The 25,557-nt window shown below is 34.8% G+C and overlaps 1 protein-coding gene across 1 annotated transcript in view; it reads left to right on the top strand.

The window, feature by feature from the left end:
* The window catches only part of ASCC3 (activating signal cointegrator 1 complex subunit 3), a 344,494-nt gene that overhangs the window by 299,343 nt on the left and 19,594 nt on the right, over nt 1–25,557 (top strand). Inside the window, 1 exon segment of the mRNA XM_044004344.1 lies at nt 22,327–22,551. Coding sequence (XP_043860279.1) covers nt 22,327–22,551 — 225 coding nt within the window.

The raw sequence follows: 25,557 nt of genomic DNA, 5'->3' as shown, positions 1-25,557 counted from the left end.
ACTTCAATACAAATGACTGAGTCTTTATCTCCACTCCTCTACTTTCTCCTAAGCTCTAATCCTGAAATTCTAACTTCCCCTTAGATAGCTTACAAGATGTGCTGTTAGCAGCTCAAATCAAGACATCCAAATCTAAACTCATCGTATTCCCTCCAAAACCTGCCCCTCCTTCTAATTCTCATACAGTATTTCTATTTATGAAGACACCATTACCCCAGTTATCTCAGCTCAGAATTCAAAACCATCTTTAACTCTTCACTCACTCTTCTGTCTTGGAAATATCTCTAGCAGCAGTCTCCTTTCCACTTTCATTGTCATCAGCCTAGTTTGGGCCTTCATCACCTCTCTTGAACTATTATAATAATTACATTTCCTAATTGCTTCTAGTACTTTGCTTTTCCAGTTCCTCTCATATGCCATCTTCCTAATGTACTGTGTTCCTATCATACCTGCAGTCACAAATCACTGGAGTGAGTTCCCATTACCCACCAAATAAGATGCAAAATGTTTATCCTGGCATTCAGAGTGTACCACAATCTGACCCCAAGCTACCTTAGCCTCTTACTTTATAGTGTTCCTCTTTATATACTTTACAGACATTTCAGGCAAAACTTTCCCTCTTTTCATTCTGCCCTTTCCTGCCTCCATGCCTTTGCTCATGTAACCCCCCCCCATTCCTTAAACAGACCTCCCTGACCACCATCTTCACCTGTTGAAATCTTTGTGTGTAAAGGTTCAGCCTAGGTTCTGCCTCTTCCATAATGCATTCCCTGATCCCTACAGATGGAAGTGATCTAAGTGATCTCCCGTCCTTGAATCTTTTAAGGTGACTCTTCTTGACATTTCCTATGTGCATAATCATTTTCTCATTTGCATTGCAGTTATTCATATACATCTCACCCACATTTGATTGTAAGCTCTTCAAAGGCAGTGACTGAGTCAATTTTTTTTTTAACTTTGTGCTTTTCATGTAGTATATGCTAGTAAATCTGTATTCCTTTGAATAAATGTGTGGTGAACTGGTGACTCAGAATATACTTTAGGATCTTTCCTGTATTGCCATAAGGTCATAATTATGTGCATCAGTTATCGCTACACTGTAGATATATAAAAGTGTCCATTAATAGAGAGCTCTACTTAAAAGAATATCAGATAAATCCAGTACTGTATTTTAATTATTTCCTATTTAGCGATTAATGCAGTCATGAGCATCCACAGCATTAAAATCTCAAGAATCCTCTACAAATGAAAACTAAGTGAGACAAAATCTCACAATTCTCAATCTTAGCACTTGGTTGCAAGTCTTACTGTTAAGTCATGTTGCTTTTCTACATGTTGGTAGTTCCTGTCACTATGCCCACATACAAGGCATGCTTATTATCTAGAGACTTAATTTCAAATTTTAAAATTCCATATCAATGCTTAATTTCATAGCTCTAACTCCTAATCATGTTCTTTATTTTTTTCCATTATTTAAAGTACTAAGGAAATACAAATTGAGGAGTAGAGTGGATAATGGATTAATCTAGTTTCTCCTATTTGGTTGTCCTGTTATTTTATAGGTATATGTAGTGAGATATATGTGTGTATGTGTGTGTGTGTGTGTGTGTGTATTCACAAACATATGTATATATGTATGAATATGAAATATATATATATATATATATATATATATTCCTCTCTCTAAGATGTTACGGAGTTTTGAATATTACTTTAGCCATAAGAATGCATGTTTGCTTTTTCTTGATTCACACAGAGCAGATGGATGCTTGACTGCCTGCTAATCCACAGCTGGAATGGTTTCAGCAGTTTCCACGTTGCTGGGTTAGAGTGGCTTTTCTAGTGGACTGAGAGGGCAGCAAAAGAGGGATATCATTATTCATCAGTATCCCAGTGGGATCGCTGCCAGCAGAGATTAATTTTTTCTGTTATGCTTGTAAAACAAGCTCAGGTGGAGTCTCTAATCCTCAGGGCACGGGTGGCAGATCAAGGAAGATGCTACAAAGCTAGTTAATTTTCTGATTCTAGGGGAAACAGAAGCTCTGTTAGATGTATAAATACATGATTGCAAATTTAAGTAGCTCAAATCCAAATGGGATCTTCCCAGACATCTGGTACTAAAAAATCTCTATTTTTCTTTGTTGTCTTTAAATAGAACTTCTTAAAAGTTTATCCTGAAGCCAAAATATTGATAATTGTTTTCTAATCAATTTTAGGAAATGTTGTTGTAGCATTTAAAAAATATTTTTAAATGCATTTGAGCAGAAAATTTTAAAATAGAGCCCAGAAATATATTAAGAACACATGATCTAAGAAGAAATACTAAGTTTATATTCATTTAAGTATATTATCAGAAGACCTATTTTAGGAAAGATTGTCGGGCTTTTCCATATGTGTATAGTATATATCTTTAGTGGTTTCCTCTATACTGTTTCAGTTCACGATTTTTACATAGCTCTCTTATTTTATCCCATAGAGCCCATTTTAGAGCACTAATTACTTGTAACTTTGATTTTAAATAATCTCACCAGAACTTACATAAGCAAATGAGTATTGACCCTATTATTGGAGTCACAACATCTATTAGTGTATCATTCACTACATTTTGAGAGTTTTTTTCAGTCTGGGACACATTTTTGAATATTTCAGCACTGTCACATCATTCTTTGAGAGCAGAATTCACTTTTGAAAACAGTAAAAATTCATTTAAGACAAGTCTGGTGATGGTCCTGGTCATTCCCACTTCGACTTTTTTTTGGGGGGAAAGTGTCATTACAAATTGAGAATGGTTTTCTTGGGTGCCTATAAACCAATTCTCAAGGAAATTCCAAAAGAGAAATTCCAAAAATGTTTCAAGCAATGACAGGTTCATTAGATTGAATATGCAGTTTCCCAAAGTGACCACTTAGAAGGATTACACTGATTTGAATATATCAAGGTATGATGTCTAAAGGTTGTGCCTCAGATAGAACTAAAATTCTTTTGATCATATATCAGGGTTTTGTGGTTCAGCTGACTTGGATCTTGTGATTTTGTCAATACTCTATGTTGTCTAGGTGGGTGTCTTAACTTACTTTCATTCTTATTTATTTCTGTCATTACGTTGGGAAAATTATTATTGGGCTGGTCTCATGGCATGTTGTAATTTTAAAGAATAAGACAGCCCACTGGTTGCCCCCAAATATCCTCCATACTCTTAGCATCCCAACCCTTTAGTTTAAGACTTTGACACCTCCTAAAATTGCAGATACCCCTAACAGGGGCAATACTTTAAAGATATTGAAGTATCTTTCACATTTGGGGGTCAGTGTCCAGACGGTAAGTTATAATGGAGAGTAAGGGTAAGGAGAGGTGTCAGGGGAAAATCTTGTGTACTTCACAATTTTGTCTGTGACCTGCTGTGATTGACTTTAGTTAAGAGACATTTATGAAGCACTTGTGTTTTAACTGCTAAAGAAGAATTAAATAAAACATAGTTCCTACCTGCCCTCAAGGAGCCTATGCTCAAATAAGAAAGGAAATGTGATTTGTTCATACATATCTCTAAAATCAATGCAAAAAGAGAGTACTTTTAGCTAAACAGATAGGGAAGTCATTATATAAAGAAAGAAAATAGTCCATGTCAGGCATGTGATTACACATAAGTAAAGCCACGGAGGCTGGGGTAGTCGATTCAAACAAGCATCTGTGAATAGTCTAGATTCTCCAAAGTATGAAATGCTGAAAAAAGATTTTATGGGGGGAAAAAAGTCTATTTAATGAGACAGCTAGCTGGTGCAGTAGATAGTTTTGGATCTGTAGTCATGAAAACCTAAATTCAAATGTGGCCTCAGATATTTACTTGCCTTAGTTTCCTCAAGTGTAAAATAGAGATAATAGTAGCACCTACTTCATGGGATTGCTGTGAAGATCAAGCACAATGCCTATTTCATGTTAGACACATAACTGCTCCTTCCTTTCCCCTTCCATAGTTTGGAAATAGATTTGGAAAGTCTTGAATGATAGAATACGGAGTTTGCATTTTAGTAGAATGACATAATTAGAATTCTGCATTAGTTTTGCTTGATTCTCTTATTTGCTACAACTTTGCTGTTATTATTTCACAACAATTCAAAGGACAGATCATTTGAAAAAGGGAAATGACTAGAAACTGACCATAGTCCAGAAAAGAAATGATAAGGATCTGAATTTATAGCAGTTACAAAAGAAGTGGAAAGTAGGGAATTGGGTACACGGCATATTGTAAAAATAGAATCTACAGTAACAAGCAGCTGATTGCATGTGAGGGTGAAGGGAAGAGTCAGTAATACACAGGTTTGGTACCTGGTTGTTCTTCTAAGGTTGATGAAAATAATAAGTTGATAATAATGCTTCACTATTTATGAGTTCACAAGTCTTTAGATGTCCCCAATTTTCATCTCAACTCCATTACTACCAATCTTGATTCTAGACTGATTTGAAAGGGGATGTCAGCAGACATTTGGTTGTTTAAGATAATTAAATGACTAACAGCCCCCATTGCCATTCATCTTAAGTGAAATGCCTCTTATTGAAATCCATCATAGCATCTTGGTATTCCTAACCTTACTCAAATTTAGTTTTCTAGTAGACAGATATGCCTTTAGAACTCATACAAAACAATTCTCATATTTGATGGGTAAATTGGCAATTTAAAAGTATCATAAAATATCAAAAGCATGAAAATAGACAAGGAATTAAAATATATGTTAATATTTTAATAGATTTAGCCAATATCCGTTTTCTTCATAAACTAAATCTGCCAGAAAAGCTTAAATTAAATAACAGACTTCTTAAAATCTCTCATTTTCAGTTTGTCAATTTCTAATCTGTCCTTAGATTAGATTGATTCAAAAGAACTGACACATTTTTAAATGTTGTTAACTTGGTTTTGTTTTGCATCTCCAAACTGGATCAATATTGTCAACTTAATATTACTCTTAAGGAAATAACCCAGCTTTTGACTATTACTCCTGTAATCCTGCAAGCTTTACCTATTCTTCCCTTTATATATTTAGTACCTTGACCTGGGCAATAGAAATGTCAACAATATCATTTAGACATCTAAGGTGATTTTGTGATACGCAAGCACCTTTAGGAGGCTTATAAGTGAATATAGACCTGTCCCACTATGCTTACGATGTGCTCTTATCTTTTTCTACATTGCTTTAAGGACATTGATATTAGCAAAATATTTGTCTATAGATACAGTGATGTATTTATGAGTAATTAAAATCTAAAAGCACTACATTTTGTTTCAGTGAAATGTACTAGCACTGAGATAGATACAGTTTTAATACTTTGCAGGTTTTAACTTCAACATTCAACCCAAGCTAGTCAGAGAACTTAGCATGCTTAATACCCAGATTTGAAGATTCTTACAGTTGAAAATACAACTGTTTTTATACTTATAGTGATATATTCTCCCAGTTTCTAAGCTGTTTCTTCAGAAAGCTATATTAACTCTTTCAGGCCAGTGAGAAATAAACTAACTAGAGAAGAAGAATTTAATGACTTTCAAAAAAAATTTAGAGTATCTTTTTTTAAAACTTAATAAAGAAACTTTATAGACTGTAATGAGCTGGAGAAGGAAATGGCAAACTACTTTTTTCTTTACCAAGAAAACCCCAAATGGGGTCACAGACAGTTGGACTGGACTAAAAGAACTCAACAGCAACTTAACATGTTTGGAAGTTACACTGCTCCATGAGCTTTTTTAGCTCATTGTTAAATGAGGTTTCAATCTCACATTGTGACAAATCAATCAAACTTTAAGATGAAAGGGGAGACAAAAAAGGGGTAGTATTGAATGGGTGGAATTTTCACTAGCTTCCTAAAATAATTAGAAAATAAGAGTTATGTTTGGCATGCTTTCATTTTTTATAATTGGTTGTAAACTAATTAACAAATACCTGCCATGTCATTATGCGCAGGCCTATTGTACGGTCCTAGGTGCTAGGAGTGTGTCAGGCAAGAACTAGGAGACTCAGAAGAATTTAAAGATAGTGATTCTTCCCTCTAGGCTAAGGGTTTAGGCAGAGAAAGCGATCAAAAGCTAAAGACACAACCTAGGGATAATTAATTGTAGAATTTTAGTCTCATGAAGTGACTCACTCATGGGATAGGATCTCAGTGAGAAACTGTTAATAAGACTGTCATAGAACTATTTTCTTCATAATAGAGGCAGCTGATGGTGCAGTGGAGAAAGTTCTGGGCCCGGAGTCCAAATCCAGCTTTAGAACCTTACTGGCCGTGTGATTTTGGGCAAATCACTTAGGCTCTATTTGCCTTAGTTTCCTCTACTGTAAAATTGTTATCGACATCAACATTGTTGTTCTCAAATAAGATAATAAGTAAAGCACTTAGCACAGTGCCTGACATATAGTAGCTACTTAATAAATGCTTATTCCATTCCCTTCCCCTTTCGTATTGGTAGACCAGTTTCTGTAGATTAGCTTTTCCCCCTCTACTCAGAGACTTGGCTTGAATGTGAAAACTTTTAAAATGTTTTCTTCAGGCAGCTAGGTAGCACGGTGGATAAAGTAGATTCGGGAGGACCTGAGTTCAAATCCAGCCCCAGACACTTGACCCTAGCTGTGTGACCCTGGGCAAGTTACTTAACCCTCATTCCTCCTCCTCCCCCCCCCCCCGCCCCAATGAGGAAGGACTACACTGATAATCTGTCTCGTCATTCAGTCCATTAGTTTTCAAACGTTGTTTCTTAAGCTTTTTGTATAGGCAGATATCTACTTATTTGATCAATAATTTTCTATAATTTGTGTCTGGTAAAAGAAAAATCAATTTTTAATTGAGAGTAATAGAATAGTTTTGTGCACAATCACGTTTCTTCAAAATATCTCATAATACTAGTATGTATTTGTCTGTTGAAGTCCTTAAAATTTTTAATTGTATGAGCTTTCATCTACATATTTGAATAACACTGAGAACATAGATCTACAAACTTACTAGTCACAGTATCTGCCATTTCTAGTTTTGTTAAAAAAAAAACTGGATTATCGGTTTACACATCAGGTTCTTGGGGATCTTAATAGGCCATTTATGGGCCCATCTGATCCAGGCTGTTGGTGGGGTGGCCCTCCTGTTGTCCATCATCCTTGAGAAGCTTCTTTGTGTATAACAATGCTGAGTCTGTTTTCTACAGAATGCTAGTAGTGTCAAAACTATCCTTCTGAAGCTCATTTCAGAAAGCTGGAAGTCAGAGGCATCCTCACTACATGGCCAGTAACACTCAGCAGTTATTTGTTAAGTGCCTGCCTTAAAGATCTTACATTCTAATGGGAAAAGACAACACATAAAGAAAAGCTGAAAAGAAGTAGTTATACCTCTTACCTATCAGAGCTTACCTGTCAGAGCCCTAGGATGGTTTCCAGGGCAGAGTCCAAGGTTTCCATAGAAAAAAGTTGGGGGTGATAGCCAGAGTTTCACCAGTATAATGTGTATCTACACATTTATTCCTTGAACTGTTGATTTTTCTCTCACAGGAATTCTTAAGATGAATTAGTGTGCTTGTTCTTGTTTTGTTTTTTAATATTTTGATAACCAAATTTCATTATGGTTGTTTTACCTTGTAATCTTATTCATTCTATTTTCATACATTTTAAAACATTCTGAGTAGTGGTCCATGGGCATCACCAGACTTCCAAAGGGGAAACATGACACAAAAAAGGTTAAGGATCCCTGTAATCTAATATAGACCCCTTCTACCTCTGCTTATCTGTGTCCTACTCCTCTGGCCATTCTTGACCATGACCTGACTCTTGCTTTACTGCCTCTGTGATCTTCTGAGCTTATTTTGAAGAAAATCTGTATTTTGGCCAAAATGTTTTTAGTGTTTTAACAGTCATTTAAGTTTCATTAAGAACATCCTGGGTAAAAAATTAATAATCATTTCAACCACAAATTACATTATAAAAACATGTATTAATATCTTACCACATAACTATGAAAGGTAATAAGAATAATGTAAGTTCTTTAAAGTTGAATAATTATTTTCTAAAAAATTATGTATTTGTTTTTAACTTTTTAGAATTTTGAGTTCTAAATTGTCCCTCCCTGGAGCCCCTCCCATACCCATTGAAAAAGTAAGCAATATGATATCAATTGTATTATGAAGTAATGTAAAACATTTCATATTAGCTATGTTGAAAAGCTAAAAAAAGCGAGAAAAAAATAAAGTGAAAAAAGAATGTTTCAATCTGCACTCAGAGTTCATCAGTTCATCACTTCTCTGGAGGTGCATAGCATTTTTCATCATGAGTCCTTTGGAATTGTCTTGGATCATTATACTGATTAGAATAATGATAGTAATAACACTGGTTTAACAGGTCCATTGTTTTTGATGCTTAGAATAATATTTAGTCTTCAGGAGTATATTATTGCTCTCTTTGATCAAGCATCATTTAAAATTTTATTTTAAGCAATTTTTCAAATCATCTAGCATTTTTTTCTCTTCTTCCTCCTCTCCAAGGTGAGGAGGGATGGGGAAAAAACTAAAAACCCTCAAAACAAAGGATAATCAAAACAAAACAAATTTCTGCACTGGCCACATGGAAAAATATGTCTTACCCTGTATATTGAGCCATCTCTTTTCCTTTATGAGATAGGTAGCATTGGTCATCATTGATTCTCTGGAATGATAGTTGATCATTGTATTTAATCAGAGTTCTTAAATCTTTCAGAATTGTTCATTTATTACAATATTGATATTATGGTATAAGGGCAGCTAGGTGGTGCAGTAGATAGAGCAGTGGCACAATCGGGAGAGGTCTGGAGTTAGGAAGTCCTGAGTTCAAATCCATCCTCAGACACTTAATATCTGTATCACCTGAGTCAACTCACTCAACTGCTCTTTGCCTCAGTTTCTTCATCTGTTAAATGAAGCTAATAATATTACCTTACTTTCAAAGAGATAATTATAAACTGCTTAGCATAATGCCTGGCACATAGCAGGAACTATTTAAATATTAGGTATCATTATTACTATTCTGGTTCAGCTCATTTTACTCTGCATCTGTTCATACAAATCTTCCCAGGTTTCTCTAAGCCATCTCTTCACTTTTTACAACACATTGGTATTCCATTACATATACTATAATTTGTTTAGCCATCTCCCAGTTGATAGGCACTGCCTAGTTTCCAGTTCTTTGCCACTACAAACAAACAAAAAAAAAGAGCTGTTATGAATATTTATATACAGGCTTATTGTATATATGTCCTGTTCCTCTTTGTTTATCTGGTATCATATTAAATAGTATAGTAGGCCATGCAGAGTGTAGAAAATCAAATATTCTAAATATTAACCTCACTTCTGCTATTAACCTGTTATAGTTGAAGAAAATCATTTTAAGCTCTTTAACACTGTTTCCTTTTTTTGTGAAAGGGGCCTAATAATGTGAGCTACTAAAGTTGAACAACTTTTGTTTACATTTTATGGCTTGTAAGTGAAAACTCTTTTAGTATATAGTGCAAACTACACCTTAGCTACAATTTATTCCATAATATTTACTGCTCTTATACTGTGTATAGGGCACTGTAATAGTCATGAAATAAAGAAAAAGAAATTCTTGAAGAAATTTCTTCAAAAAGCATAGATTTAGTAACTTGAGAACATATTACACACATAAAACAGATAAAAAATACATTGAGATGTTTTCAAAGCAATATATTAAGAAAGGCAAATTGTGTTAGACATACTAAAAACTGAAATTACAGGGGGCTCCTTAATAGAGAAGTAAACAAGATCAGATGAGGTTAGTAATGGAAGGAGATAGTATATGTTGAGTGATATTTCAGGCAAAGGTAATAACTTTTGCAAAGCCATAGAGATAGATATTACCTCTTGAGTTACATTCCAGTTCTAAGATTCTGTGATTGCATGAGCTATTCAATTCAGCAAAGTTGTTCATTTGTTTTAGCTGCCTACTATGTGCACGGGAGTTGTTGAAGCCTTTATGTAGCAATGATAGTCTTGGATTTTTTGTTTCTGTTTTTTGGGGGGTTTGGGGTGGGGGGAGTTAAGTATTTTTTTTTTATTTCAGCTAAACTGGACTTTCTTTTAGCAGTCCAGGTTCTATATTTTGAAGTCCTGCAGTTCTTTCCCTCCCCATTTCAGACACACCTTTTTTCAATCTTGTCAATTACCAGGTCCTCATAGCTTTCATCATATTGTCTCCCACATTCTTTTCCTTTTTATTTCCACTGCCACCAACATAGTAAAGGTCATTATCACTTCATACCTGAATTATTGCAGTACTTCTTCCTAATGGGTCTCTTCAATTCCTCCTCTTCTAGTCTGTTCTATACTCCATAGCCAAAATAATTTTCTTAAAAATAGCATTTCATTCTTCTCAAAAACCTATAATCTGAACTTAGCCATTCAAGGATCCCCCAGTAAGGCTACATCCTATCATTCCAGTCTTCTCTTGTACCATTCCTCTTAATAAATGCTACCCTCCAGCCAATTGCTTAGCATCAACCCAGCATGCCATCAGCAAATCTTTTTTTTTCAAAGTGCCTTCCCCCTTCCCTAAATGAAATGCCTTCCTTGCTGCTTCTTTGACAGTGTAAAACATACCCATTCTTAAAGGCCCAACTTGGATTTAACTACTTCAAGAAAGCCTTCACTGACCATTCTACTCATAACACTTATGACTTTGCTGTTCATTTGACATTGAATCATGTATTGCTTTATGACAAATCTTGAACTGTTTTGCACTGTGGTTTAATTGCTGAATTGTTATTTAGCCATTTTACATAGCATTTAGTATGTACCAGACACTGTGCTAAGCACTTTACAATATTATCTCATTTGATCTTCACAACAAACATTGGAAGTAGGTGCTATTATGATCTTGTTTTGCAGATGAGATTGCAAGCCTCCCTGAAGGGAAGATTCTGTATATTCTACTTTTTAACTCAGAACACCTAGAATAATCCTGTCTATATAATAGGTACTCAGCAAATATTTGTTATGTGAAACAATTCTTTTTTTTTTTTTTTTTTTTTTTTTTTTTTGCGTGAGGCAAATGGGTTAAATGACTTGCCCAGGGTCACATAGCTAGTAAGTATCAAGGGTCTGAGGCCGGATTTGACCTCAGGTCCTCCTGACTCCAGGGCGCCGGTGTTCTATCCACGGCGCCACTTAGCTTTCCCTAAACAATTTTTCTTTTTCTTTTTCTTTTTTTTCTTTTTTTTTTTGGTGGGGCAGTGAGGGTTAAATGACTCGCCCAGGGTCACACAGCTAGTAATTGTCAAGTGTCAGAGGTCGGATTTGAACTCAGGCCCTCCTGAATCCAGGGCCAGTGCTTTATCCACTGAACCACCTAGTTGCCCCTATGTGAAACAATTCTTAAGCTAAACTTTAATATCTAGTAAATTCCAGGGGTGATGGGGTTGTTTGTTTTTGAATCTCAGATAATATTTGCAGTTGTTTGACCTCCAGTTGAATGCCCCCGCCTCCCAAAAGAAAAAAAAATGAAGGAATATTTCCAGAGAGAAAATGCAGTTATATGAGCATTAGCAAAGTCATAAGAAAAGGTTTGTAAAGCTTTTAAAGATAGGCTGTGAAGAGTTAAGATATTTAAACTTAAATGGCTATTATAAATTGACACAAATATCAATATTTCTCTTAGAATACAAAGTTTTTAAGCACTAAGATTCTTATTTCTCCTCCCTCCCCAAAAAAAGAATCTAAACATTTTTTAAACTACAAAGCAGTTTCATTACATCCTTCAAAACTGAGTCCCTTTTTTGCCAAGTTTCATCAGAGAGCAATTTTTTAAGGTCTTAGCTATAAATCCTGGAAAATAGGAGTTTCTGATGGAATTGTTATCACTGAAATTATTTTAAGTACAACAACCCTAGTGGCACCCACTATTGCAAGATCCCCTAAAATCCAGCTGTCAACCATGTGGTCAGTTCTCGCAAAGGGGGTAAAGGTGTTTCCTCATGCTCATATTTGTTTGGGGCACATAAATCTGTGCATGCCTAAATTTTGCTGCAGGCCAAATGTATCTCCATAAGTTTGAGATATTGTTATAAATCATGCACACATATACAAATATAAGCCTTGAAGATCAAATACATGTTGATATTCTAAGAAATTGAAATTATGTCTGTCATCTTTAACTATTTTGCCATCTGTACATCATAGCACTGTTTGAACCTTTTGTTTTGGTAAAGGATATTATGGACACATTTTAAATGAAACATTATTAATATTTAAGTAATTAGAATTTTTACTGTTCATTTTGAAGCAAATATTCTTTGACAACATAAGGCACCTTTTTCATTTCCATTCTTTTTACCTAGAGTCTTATTAAGTTCATTCATAATTTACCTTGAAACTGTGAATTAAATTAAACCTTAATTTACAGGTTGGCAATAAATGCCAGATAACTACAGTATATGAGGGGTTAGTTTTTTTTCCATTATTATACTTTCATGTATTAATTCTGTGTGGAGTTGGAAATTTTTTCAGTTTAATAAATATGTTTAAGAGAACTGCTAATTATTACATATTATAAACATAGCTAATTGGGAATTTGGATAGGTTCAATTAAAAAATTTTCCATCTTGTCCTCTTCCAAGTTGCTCCCTTAGGAAAATGTTAATGATTGAATATAAGGCATTAATTTGCCTTGAGGTAGTGCATAGGAAAAAAGAAAGGAATATAAAATACACTTTCTTTTCTTTTTTACCATTTGATTTTCCTGAATGTGGTATAGTAAATGTTAGAATGTTTTTCAAATGTTATTATAAAAATGATATGTGTAATATCTAGGTAATGAACAGTGTGAAAAGTCACTGAAATTAAAATGGGTGTTAGCAGGGAAATTTACCGAAATGTGTTCAATAAAGCTTCAGTGGCCAAAAGAAGCCACTGGAATGTGAGAAACTAATTTTGGTTTGTTTTAACGCCTCAGTATGTTACAAATTAATCAAGTGCTACTTAAAGTCTAGAACTCATTAACTTTATAAGTTTTACTTTTCCCATGACAGAAATTAAGTTAAAGCATAAAGCTTCTTTAGTCTCTCACATTGATCAGGCTACAGCCTCTGCAACACAAGTGCCCTCTTATCTGCTATTTAGTAAGTTAAATGTAGGCAGTGGGGTGTGCAGCTACATAAAAGTACTAGTTTTCCTATTATATAATATTTTCTTGAGACAAGGTATAAATTCATGTTGATTATTAATTTCAGATTAACAGTTTATTCAAGGAAAAATACTATATTCAGCTTATCTAAAAGGAGAACAAATGCAGAGATCCAATTAACAGTCTTCCAGTAACTTTTCTAGAAGGAATAGGCCAAGGTAAAAGACAAAAGTATAAGCAGCTAATAATTTCTGCCAAACTCAGGATAAACTGCAAAGTTGATTTATTATGGGTATCTTAAAAAAAAAACAAAACACGTCACATATGGTATAAATCCTTTGTAGCCTCTCCTCTACCCAACGACCAGCAAAACACTGAAAGAAATTTCACTGTAGTCTGTATTTGCTAGATTGTTCCCATGTGAAGAAGTAGGTGCCACAAGTTGTATGATGTAGTGATTTGACTAAAGCATCATGTCAGAACCTGCATCACTGCTAACTAAAATAAGTACAGTATGCAAACAAAACAGTAATACACAATTCTGGACTTTACATGAGGTAGCTAAGTTCATGGCATTTGCAGAACAGATTGAGGTTTGTAAATGAAAAGGAAAATGAAAATGAAAACTACTGAGTGAACAGCAGGGCCCATTTGATGTGATTATGAAGGATGTTTCTTTATTCTGTCTTTTCTTGTGCAATCTAAAAACAGTAGCAGGGGGTTACAAGCAGAGTTCATCATAGGGTTGTCAATCACTGTCATTTAACATTTGCAGTAGAAGATGTCTTTATTCCAGGACAGCTGGGCAAATCAGAGAAACAGATTTGCAGTTAGTAGTCTGTCCAGCCTACACTAAACAAACAAGGACAGGGCAGACATAGCGGCCTCTCACATAAAAATATAATGGACTCCGCTGACCTTGGTGCCCTCCTTTCAGCTTCAATCCCAGTTGCATAAAAGCTTCACTCCCTATTCTCAATTTCCTTTAATTACCTACATGATGCAGATAAGAAAATGAACCTCACTTACAGTCAGTGATCACACACAGGAAATTAAGTAGACAAGTTGTTTAAAATTAGAGGAAGGTTTTAGAAGTAAATATGTGTCACATTGTGGAAGAGGTAGAGCTAGTGGGTGGGTGTGTGTGTGTGTGTGTGAGAGAGAGAGAGAGTGAGAGTGAGAGTGAGAGAGAGAGAGAGAGAGAGAGAGAGAGAGAGAGAGAGAGAGAGAGAGAGAGAGAGAGAGAGTGATGCTAGGTGCTGGTGCTGCTTGGCGTCAATCCTGTGACTTCTGTTTTCCTGAACTAGAAAGCCAAGCTCAGTTTAAAAAAAAAATCTCCTTTGTAAATATTCTGAAAAATCCAGAATGAAATCCTTGAAGGAGTGGAGAGCTAAGTAAAGAAGTGAAGCAAACATGCAACATTCTAAAGGGCTTAGAAGGATGGTGACCCAAGATTCCAGGAATAAATGACCACAGTTTTCATAAGAGATTCTGGCAGTGAGATTGAGGATTAAAAAGCAGTTGTCTTCAGTCTGTCTTCATTTTTAATCTGCTTTTGGAGTAAGCAATCACATAATAAAATGCTAATTGATATTTTTAATGGTTCTAAAAACTTTTCATTAAAATATTTTTCACTTTTATTAAAAAAAAAAACAAACACTAATGTTTAATACCAAAACAAGCAATCCAACCTAGCCCTTTTTCTTCTAAGAAGTTTTACCTGGTATCTAGTTTAAAAAAAAAAAAAGGTTCATCTTTACATACTGTCTTACCACAGTCATTTCAGTTAGTTTCACTAAGGTACATTGAAAAGAGCATTTTTCCATATCACATTCAGAATCACTTGCCTTTGTGAACATTTAATTAATATGGATTTGAAAGAAGTCTGATTGGAGATTGGAGACTAAAGCCCACAGTATCAAATCTATAGTTCAAGAGGGATACAAAACCCTGAATATTTTATCTTTAATTTGACAGTCTCTTTGTAGAATACACAATTATGAATGCATTCTCCTATTATGAGAGAATTGCCTTTCAGATAACCAAAATGTTCACTGACCCAGTTACAGAAAGTGTGTGATTCTCAGGAAAAAATGAACCAAAACCCAGTTACTCATAAACCATAAGCATGAAATTTATCAGTTTGGTGAATTATCTTTTAAGGAAGGAAATTTTATTTATTTTTTTATATCTTAAATTACATTTCTAAGAGCATGAATGCATTTAGATAACTTAAAATATAAATTTCCAAATGAAACATATTAAGTATAACTTCAGTTGAAAATCAGAAAATGAAGGGGTTGGACTAAAACATCTCTAAGGCCCCTTCCAGCCCTGAATCTATGGTTCTTTGATCCTTTGTCCTTTAAAGTAGGCAGCCTTAGAAGCTGAGTCAGCATCCTTGAGGCTATCAAATGGGCAAGATCAAGTCACCTAAGTGATTTTTAGAGTCAGTGAGACCTATAGAACAAACCATGGGCTCTTAGAAGGGTAAACCAAGTTAAACCAAAATGAACTCATTTGCATAGGAAATTAGTTCTCAAAAAGATTTTTTTTTTTTACCACTTTGCTAGAGCAAAAGATACAATGGACCTACTACTACAGTTTACCACTTTGAGGGATAGTGGGAGAGAGGAATTACTCGGGTTTTTTAATCCCTAGAATCAGTGGGAGGAATATCTGTGCTTTTGATGAGACACTGATACGTGCCTTAAGCAAATTACTTTTCAGACATCTAGATATCGTCTTATACACATTGACAATGAAGCAGACCACCTGTTAGATTCCATAGTCTTCCAGTGTACTACAGGTACAGGTGAAGATATGCTCATCCCTTAACTAGTCTGGTCCTTGTACAAAAGATATTTAGCCTGTTATAGGCTCAAGCCTTTCCAGCTTGGTAGCCTTTCCAGGTCTTGTCCTACACTGTCATAATCCCTACTTCCATACTATGATGAAGCATTAGAGTAAAACTTTTTTGTCCAGTAAAAATTTGATGATCACAAAAACATCTATTTTGGCAAGCTTAAAAATGAAGAAAGACAGCTATCTAATAGAGGGATATAGATTTTAGGTAAGACCCTCCAAAGCACCTAACTCAAACACTTCTGGATTGTACTTCATTGATAACTATAGAAGTAAATAGGCAACTTTTATTTGAAAAGTAATACGAAGTTACCTTCTAGGTTTCCCTCCATTACTAGAAATATAATTGCCACCTTTTTCATGTTAGCCTTCACATAAATTAATCTAATCTATGAAGGAGGACAAAGATTTCAGTCTTGATGAAAATTAGACTAAATTTTCCTTAGTTGATGATGCCTATCACTTCTCCGTAGCAGCTATTTACAAGCAATATCACAGCTTCTTCTCCTTTACATCACACACTGCCCTCTCTCAGTAAAAAACAGGGCAGAACAGTTTCTGGCTTGACTGTCACCATCCCTTTGGCTTTTTAAGCAAATAATATGTTCATGCTTGGTCATGAAAACCACCTGTCATGTTGCAGAATAGGGTTTAGGGGGTGGGAGGAAAGGTATACCACTTTTAGGTGAGTATTAAATGCTTCTTAAGTAATCTATCTTTGCTAAGGGTAGAATTGCTATAGGAATTCAGCTACCAGTATTATCCCCCAGCTCCCTGTGGTTATGCCACATTGTAACTGCCAGGAAAAAAATCATATTTAATTGGTTTAGAGGGCTTTTAGTCAAAGGAATTGGAAAGCCACTAGTCAAGAGAGACTGTAGCATGCATTAAATTACAGGGATTGGAGGATTGGCTACTTCAATCAAATGGATTTCTCAGGATATTATCTACACTAAGATTTTACTTTTTCATTTATAGATTTACAAATAATTTCCAAAAAGTTGCCTGTCACACAAAAAAATATATCTGACCCTGAAAAATTAATCTTTGCTCACTACCAGATAGATTATCTCCATTATGTGTTACTTCTAGATCTGAACAAGTTCATTCCTTACTGAAGGAAAGGGGTGAGGACAGTTTCTGAATTACTTAGTAGGTGATTTGTGTTTTTCAATTAAGACTCTATGTCAGGGGGACAGCTAGGTGGCGCAGTGGGTAAAGCACCAGCCCTGGATTCAGGAGGACCTGAGTTCAAATCCGGCCTCAGACACTTGACATTTACTAGCTGTATGACCCTGGGCAAGTCACTTAACCCTCATTGCCCCACCAAAAAAAAAAAAAAAAAAAAGACTATGTCAGAATCTTGCTAGCCTGCATGCAATTCATTTTCCTTTTAGGCCTAACATAATTCCCATTATAACTTTCGATCCATATCATTTTGTGTGACTATAACAACATGTTGGTTTTTTCCACTGGGAATAAACTAAATAGAATTTGGTTATTTCATATAGACTAAAAATATATAAAATATTGAGGTCTTTTTAGCCTGGTATATTCTATAAGTGAATTTACATCTTAGTCTTTTGGATGGGGGCATGGATATACTGGGGAGATTCCTGAATTATCCAGATTATTGCCCCTTATTTTACACTTGCTTTGTCCAAGAGCAAGGTTGGACTGCATACAGTTGTATTCCTAGTTTCTTTAGTGTTAAAAATATCATTCTCTTTATCCTTCTAGCTTGATACCTTGCATTTTAGGCTCTTCCACATCTGTCTTATATAACTGTTTATGCTACTTTCCCTTCCTAAGATGTTCTTCTAATTATGCTTTAAGGTCTAGAACAAGTCCTTCCTCTGTAGAATTTTTCCCTCACAATTCTGTGTCACCTTTCTGAATTCTTATTGCATTTATTGTCTCTGCTAGATCATTTTATTCAACTGACTTTCTTGTTTTCTGATTATTTCATGAATTGAAGCCTTATCCCCAGAATAAGTTTATGAAGCAAAGTACTCTCTCTTCTATCCCTTTTGTATGTTCTAGATATATATTAATATATTAAATATATTATATATCATATAATAAATGTTTGTGTATACATTAGGTGCTTGATAAATTCTAGCTAATTGACCAATGAAACATCTGATGGTCTGTAGTAGTTTGATGTAGATTGCTCCACATCACTGCCAGTAACTTTTCTCCTAACCTCAAATAAGATTGTATGTTATGGTATGGCCCATAACTTTAGCTGACATTTGTTGCCCTTATGGAGGTTATAATCTAGTTAGGTGGGTATGATATATTCACAGATAACTAACATATTAATCATATGCAATAAGTACATAGAAGATTCAGGGTATTATGTGAGACTTTACAAGGGGTCCAGCCAACATGGGGTGGACTGTCCATTCAATTTCTTGACATTACACACATTAGCTCTCTAGTTATCCCTTATTCACACTATATGAGTGCCCCCAACCCTATCATCTGGTCATACATCTTTCTGATGATATCCTGTTTCATGTGCTGTTGTTTCATAGGCAACACATGCAACCTACTCGGTCCTACTGTGCATCTTTCCATTGCTCCTTGTGTGACCCTCAATTTTAATTCCCTGGGTCTAGTTTTCAGTGACATAACTATACGGCATCACCATAGTCCCTTGTTTCAGAGAAAAGTTCTGGGTTCATTAAAAGCACTATACAGTTTTCCTAAAGTGATCCAACCTTCTCTGTTCTTATTCAGTGCTTTATCCAACTCATTGGTCATTCTAAGATATATATGACATCTATTTCTAAGAGATAGGTAGGAAACATGTCCTTTCTTCCTAAGAAATAGGCAGACAGATGTTCTTTATGAGCTCCCTATCTAACTCTGTGTCATAGTCTGGGTAATAGACATTTTGTATTGACTTTTTTCTGTGTAGAATTCGCATGAATTCTTTTGAATGATTAAAGATCTCATTTAAGAAACTCTACATTGTTTTGGAGTTTGATACAAACTCTCCATTTGTCATTCCCAAATAGAAATATCTGGTAGACATCACCATCAAGGGGGGATTTGTCTTCCATGTTGTCTCTGAATTGAGCGTTGTCTAGGATTGTGGCAAAAAAACTTTTAATTTTGGTATATGGATAAATGAACAAAACCATTTACTGTGTGCCAAGAACATAAGTTCTTAGAAAAATACAGGCAGTCTTTGCTTTTGGAACATTTCTAATTGTGAGAAACAACAGATATATGCAAGGAAGACATATTGTTTAAGAAGCCTATGTTAATGGGGTATTTTGTTCTGCAAAATCAAGTGTTTTTTTTATAATCAAACTGTAAGCACAGTGGGATCTTGAATTTACTAGACCCTTCAGTTAGTTATTTGCCTGCAGATATTGTCTGCCATAAAATAGCATTTACAAAGCCTTCCTGTTCTCATACCTTGATGAAGGATACCTCTAGAGTAGATGGATGGATGGATGGATGGATGGATGGATGGATGGATGGATGGATGGATGGATGGATGGATGGATGGATGGATAGATGGACATGTATATATACACATTTTATTTTTATATATATGGATTATTCTCAAAAAAGTACTAAAAAGGAAAGTAAGCAGGTGGGACAGTAGTTATTGTCTCCTCTTTGTACCTTTTTGGGGGGTATAACAGTAAAGTCTATGATTTTTTTTCCCAAAGATTTGATATTCTCCCATCTTTCAGATACCTTGAGGCACCTAGGTGGCATAATGGATAGTGCTGAACATGGAGTCAGTCAAAATACCTGAACATAAATCTGGCTTCAGACATTGACTAGCTGTATGACCATGGGCAAGTCACTTAACTTCTTTTTACCTTACTTTCCTCATCTGTAAAGTGGGGATAATAATAGTACCCACTTCCCAGGGTTGTTGGGAGGATACAGTGAGAACATTTGTGTAAGGCACATTGCAAAACATAGAGCACTTTATAAATCTTAGCTTATTCCTCAATGCCCACTAAGTTGTTATTTCCATCAGTTCTCTCCTCTATATATGCTCAATTTAGTCCAGCAGTTTTTCCCTCTGTTTTCTCTATTTCCATTTCTACCTCCTCTTTAGTACATTGGGGACTATGATGAGTCTAAATGTAGTGGCCCTGTTATCATATAGAGAGAAAAGAGGTTCCTCTAACAAGCTTTTTACATCGTTTCCATTTTTTGCATGTTGGCTGTTGTCCTAGTTTCTTCCTTAAACACCTTTAGAATGATTTGGCTTAGTTAACAATGTTGGCTCAATATTCATTCATGATTACACAACTGGAAAGGGGAGGATATTGTAGCCCTGGTTAGGAGGCTGTGAAAGAGATAGCCAAAAATGGAAGGCGTTTCAAGAAAACTCTTTCTTGAAATAATGTTCTGGCAGGGCAAGTTCACAAATCAAAGGAGAGGCCTCTAGGGCAGAAGTTCCTTCAGGGTTTGGTTTCTGATAGAGGTGGCCAGGTCATTAGTGAGTAGACTCTTTACAGTTATTCCTTGTGATTCATTTATATCTGGCAAATGTTAATAATAGTCTTTGTGTCTATTCTGTTATCCATTTTCCCAATTTTATCATCCACAGCTTATTTAGATCAAATTGTAATTGTTATAATTGCTCACTATCTCTTCATTTTTCTTAACTCTTATTCAGTATTGACATTGAGCTTTACTCTAACAAGCTGGTTGTCCAACTGTACAAAATTAGGTAATGATTAACCTGGCATTTCCTACCTGTTAAAATATAATAAATTTCAATTTTTTTGTGATGTTTGTTAATTCTCACTTGGACTCTCTCCTTAAAGAAAGTATATTAATGTTAGATAAGTTTGAAGCTTAGAAGCCTTTGACCTCTCTTTTTCCTTACTACTGAACCATGTTTCCCAACATTTATCTCCATTCTACCCTATTCCCACCTTTTCATTTAAATCAAGTATTAAAGTATATGTGTATATTGACTTCAAAGGGTCTAATCAAATTCATTTTAGAACTTCTACCATTTCATCCTCTGCAAAATTCTAACATTAATAGAGTGAAATTAATAAAAGAACAAAGTAATGTATAGAAGAAATGAGGATTGGGAAAGGGAATGTACTGGATTCTACAGAGTACTAAGTATCATGTAATGAAACCTCTAAGGGGTGCCATCAGTAACTTCCTTCACATCCAAGAGTCAACAAGAATCAAACAAGTCAGGGAAAAGGGGATAATTGTAGAACAAATGATTGATTTAGTTAAAACTATATGTAAAGAATAGCTCAGTTATCAAGGGCAATGGGGTGTATCTCAAATAATTGCTTTTTGAAAAGTAAGATTCCATATTCACACAACACTAATAGCTAGAGCTAAAAAAAATATTTAAAAAGAAGCCTACATACTTCTAGAATGGAACACTTTCATTAATGGAACAGTAAACTGTATTTTTATAACATTATCAATTTTCTGACTTCTGTAATTATCTAATTACTGAGGGAAAATATGCTCTAGACCAAGGGCTCTTAACCAGAGGTCTATAGAAAGATTTCAGGGAGTCTGGGAGCCTGGATGGAGGGGGGAGGGAATCACATCTTTATTTTCACTAACTTTTGGTTTCTTTTATAATCCTATATATTTTATTACATATATTTAAAAACATTATTCTGAGAAGGGATCCATAGGCTTCACCAGACTGGCACAAAAAAGTTAAGAACCCCTGTGTCAGATGGTTGAAGATGATTTAATGTCAGTATTGTTAGGGAAAGATTAGATAGTATCAGGAAGACCAGTAACCCCCTCAAATCCATAGTCATTCGCAAAGGGTTTGTTAGATGCTTCTTTCCCTGAGTAGATTTAAATTTTTGACATAGGCCATTCTTAGTGCTCATATAATTCATATGGGATAACATCATTCAGCTCAGTTTAATAAATCTCATAAAAGTTTGCCCAGACTGTCAGGTTTGTAGTTTTGCCATACTGAGTATGACTTTAAAGACAGAAGGATGAAACCAAGAATTTTCTCAAGTTATGAATGACTCAAATGTATTCCCCTCATCTAATTGATTTAAAATAAAGCTTTATGCTACCTAGTAATACACACACACACACACACACACACACACACACACACACACATCCAAAAGACTGCATCGGCACTAACTATGTTAACATTCAAAATAATTGTTTTAAGTAAGCAAAAGTCTAAAAATATGGTAGTGGGCCTGATTTCCACCAGTTGTTTTAAGGTACAGTCAAAAGCAAAATAACTATTTAATTATTCTTAGGTCACAAAAAAGGTACATATATGTGGAGATAATAATTTCCCCCTTTTTTTTTTTAAAATAAGGATTCTGAAGAATATGCAGATCTGCCGGTAAGGCACAATGAAGATCAGATGAACAGTGAACTGGCAAGAAATCTTCCCATTGAAGTAAATCCTCATTCATTTGACAATTCCCACACAAAATCACATCTCCTGCTGCAAGCTCATTTCAGTCGAGCCATGTTACCATGCCCAGATTATGGCACTGACACTAAAACAGTATTGGACCAAGCTGTCAGAGTGTGTCAGGTATGACAGTCAATTTTATACCTATTTTTTCTTCTTATGTGTTGCAATATTTTTCAATTTCAGAGGAAAGTGTGCTTTAGCTTTTAAAAATTTATTTATTGTGATTAGACTTAGTAAATTAAGTAAAAATAAGAGTAATTAAAGTAAACCATAAATATGAAATCTGGTTATTTCTGAATTTGAATATTTAGCAAATACAAATTGGCAGACATCATTCCACATATTATTTCAAAGCCAAATAGGTGATTCAGACAAAGAAGGATCTGTTTGTCTTTTTCCTTAAGACTCAAATTTCACTCTTATTATTTTGGTTGATGAGACTTGGAAATCCATTTCAGAGTAAATGCAAATTAAGTTTAACATTCTTTAACTTAATTTAATTTACATTTCTTTTTTTATTTTATTTTATTTTGGGGGGGTGAGGCAATGGGGGTGAAGTGACTTGCCCAGGGTCACACAGCTAGTAAGTGGTAAGTGTCTGAGGCCAAATTTGAACTCAGGTCCTCCTGACTCCAGGGCCGGTGCTCTATCCACTGTGCCACCTAGCTGCCCCAACTTAATTTAAGTTAAAACAAGGTACCATTAGGAATATAATAATCTGGGGGCAGCTAGATGGTGCAGTGGATAAAGCACCGGCCCTGGATTCAGGAGGACCTGAGTTCAAATCTGGCCTCAGACACTTGACACTTACTAGCTGTGTGACCCTGGACAAGTCACTTCACCCCCATTGCCCCACAAAAAAAAACAAAACAAAAAAAGAATATAATAATCTGCTGCATGTAGCAAGAGTTTAATGCCTTTGTTTCCAGTTTCTTAGAAATAAGATTATACAAACTCAGTGAGATATGTGTTTGTATTAATATGGTGAAGAACATGTTTTCCTGGTTTTCATTTAATATATAGAGATTTTTAAAATATTATTTTTCTAAAACATGAAAAGAATCCATTAAAATGAATGTGTCTTCTATTATTCTTATGCTTATGGATGTCTGTTAAGAACTCTGTTAAACACAGACCCCGGGAATAAAAAGAAAACATGGTTCTAGCAGACACAAATATTTTTGACATTGTTTTGTGACTAACACATGATTTATGTCTCCAAGAAGATGTTTTGCCCCTCGTTAGTTACTCTCTACAAGCTAAGGTTCAAGGATCCTAAAGTTTTAGCAGTGGGTTAACACTTGATGTAGCTACTGTAATTTTTTTTTTCCTAATCATTGACCTATTGGTGAATTCTGGGATGAAAAGAGTTGTAAAGGGAATTAAACTTTCTAAGTACATTTATAAACTTACAGGTATGTGTGTATATATATATATATATATATATACATATATATATATATATATATATGTTATATTGCTGAGCTGATTTTATTAGAAGAGAATTACTGTATATACTCTTTATTTGCCTTTTTCATCATGTATCTACCACAGGTCTTAAAAACCATAGAATAATATAAGCAAGAGGATGATTTCAGCCTCTAAGCTAATGGTAAGGAGGAAAGTTAGGTATAGTCAAGGTTTTTTTAGTTTTTTGTTTGATTTGTAGTTTTTATTATGTGTTTTTTTCTTAGTGACATGAGATCTTGATATGTTAGTGATTTTAAGAGCAAGAGTATTGACGATGTTAAATGTTAAGTCCTTTTTGGTTACCTAGCCTTTTCAGCTTCAGGAACCATGTAAAGTCTACATCTTTACATTTTTAAAGCTATAAAGAAATGTTGGTCAGATGTGTCTTAAACCCTGTTCTTCTTACAACTCTTTTTCCTCCAAACTTGTGATAAAGATAAATCAGTAGGAGAAAAGGAAATAAATATTCAGATGACTAATGGAAAACTTTGGAAAACTAAAGAGTTGATAAATTTTTCCATGATTGACTCACCATCCTAAACTGTGGGCACTGAAACTTTCAATAGGCACATGTATGCTCTAGCTTTTGTAAGCATTTGTTTAAACAGGGTTGGTTTTTCAGGCAGCAATTATACAGGCTGATGGAAAGTTATAATGTGTTGTGCTACTACTACCTTCACGGGACAATGGCATGACCTTGTAGTCTGAAAACAGGATTAACCGTAAAGTCAGCTCCATTGCTGCTTCACTCAAAGTCACTTAACCTCTGCTCTCTGAGCACCACTAACACCTTAAACAGGTGATATATTAATATTTATAAAGTCAACAAAAATTCTGGAATTAAAAGAGATAAACATAGCTTGATATTTTGAAGTTCTTAGAAGTTTTCCTTTTTCTCTCTTAAAAGTGTGAAAAATCTAGTTTCACTGAAAAATTCAAGCCTCTTTAGTTCATAGGTTATCATACTAGATAGACTGTTTCATATTATGGACCCCTTGGTACAATCATTTACAAAGAATTATTATATTTTCCCAACTCAAGAACATCTTGAATATACCCATTACACACCCTGTCAACCACACAAATCCTTTAAGATTTTTGCATGTTTTTGTCTGCTTCTTTTTCACATTTTAGTATTATTGTCAGTAGTATCTTTACTTAGTCCCTATTATCCATGTAACCTCAAAGCCTTGTGATCATTGCCTCATAGATTCTCTCTCAAACACACATACACACTCACTTACTCACTTACTCTCACACACATGCACACGATCTATCAGCATACACACTGTAATATTCTACAATTGACTAATATTTTCAGTTTTTAAGCTTTAATCATTTTCAGCTATTTTGAGAAATTTTAGCCATTTTCCACATGCATAATTAGGTATCTTGGTCCTTCACCTCTGGAAATGTTTCTCTTGATTACAATTAGCTAATAAAATCTATCTGTAGTTCCTGATAAATGAACTGAAATCATTTCAGTGCTGGTATACTAAAGAAAAAAGCCTTTATATTAACCCTCAGAGTCAATGCCATTATCTGTATTTCACTGATGAGGATATGCCAAGAAGTTGTTATTAGCCTCAACTTACCCAAAAAATAAATAACAAAACTAAGACTGGAGAGAGTAAGTGCCCAGTTGTTTGGCTTGCT

This window comes from Dromiciops gliroides, chromosome 4, assembly GCF_019393635.1.
Source record: "Dromiciops gliroides isolate mDroGli1 chromosome 4, mDroGli1.pri, whole genome shotgun sequence".
NCBI classification, from domain to species: Eukaryota; Metazoa; Chordata; class Mammalia; order Microbiotheria; family Microbiotheriidae; genus Dromiciops; species Dromiciops gliroides.
This window is presented reverse-complemented; position numbering and strand designations above follow the sequence as displayed.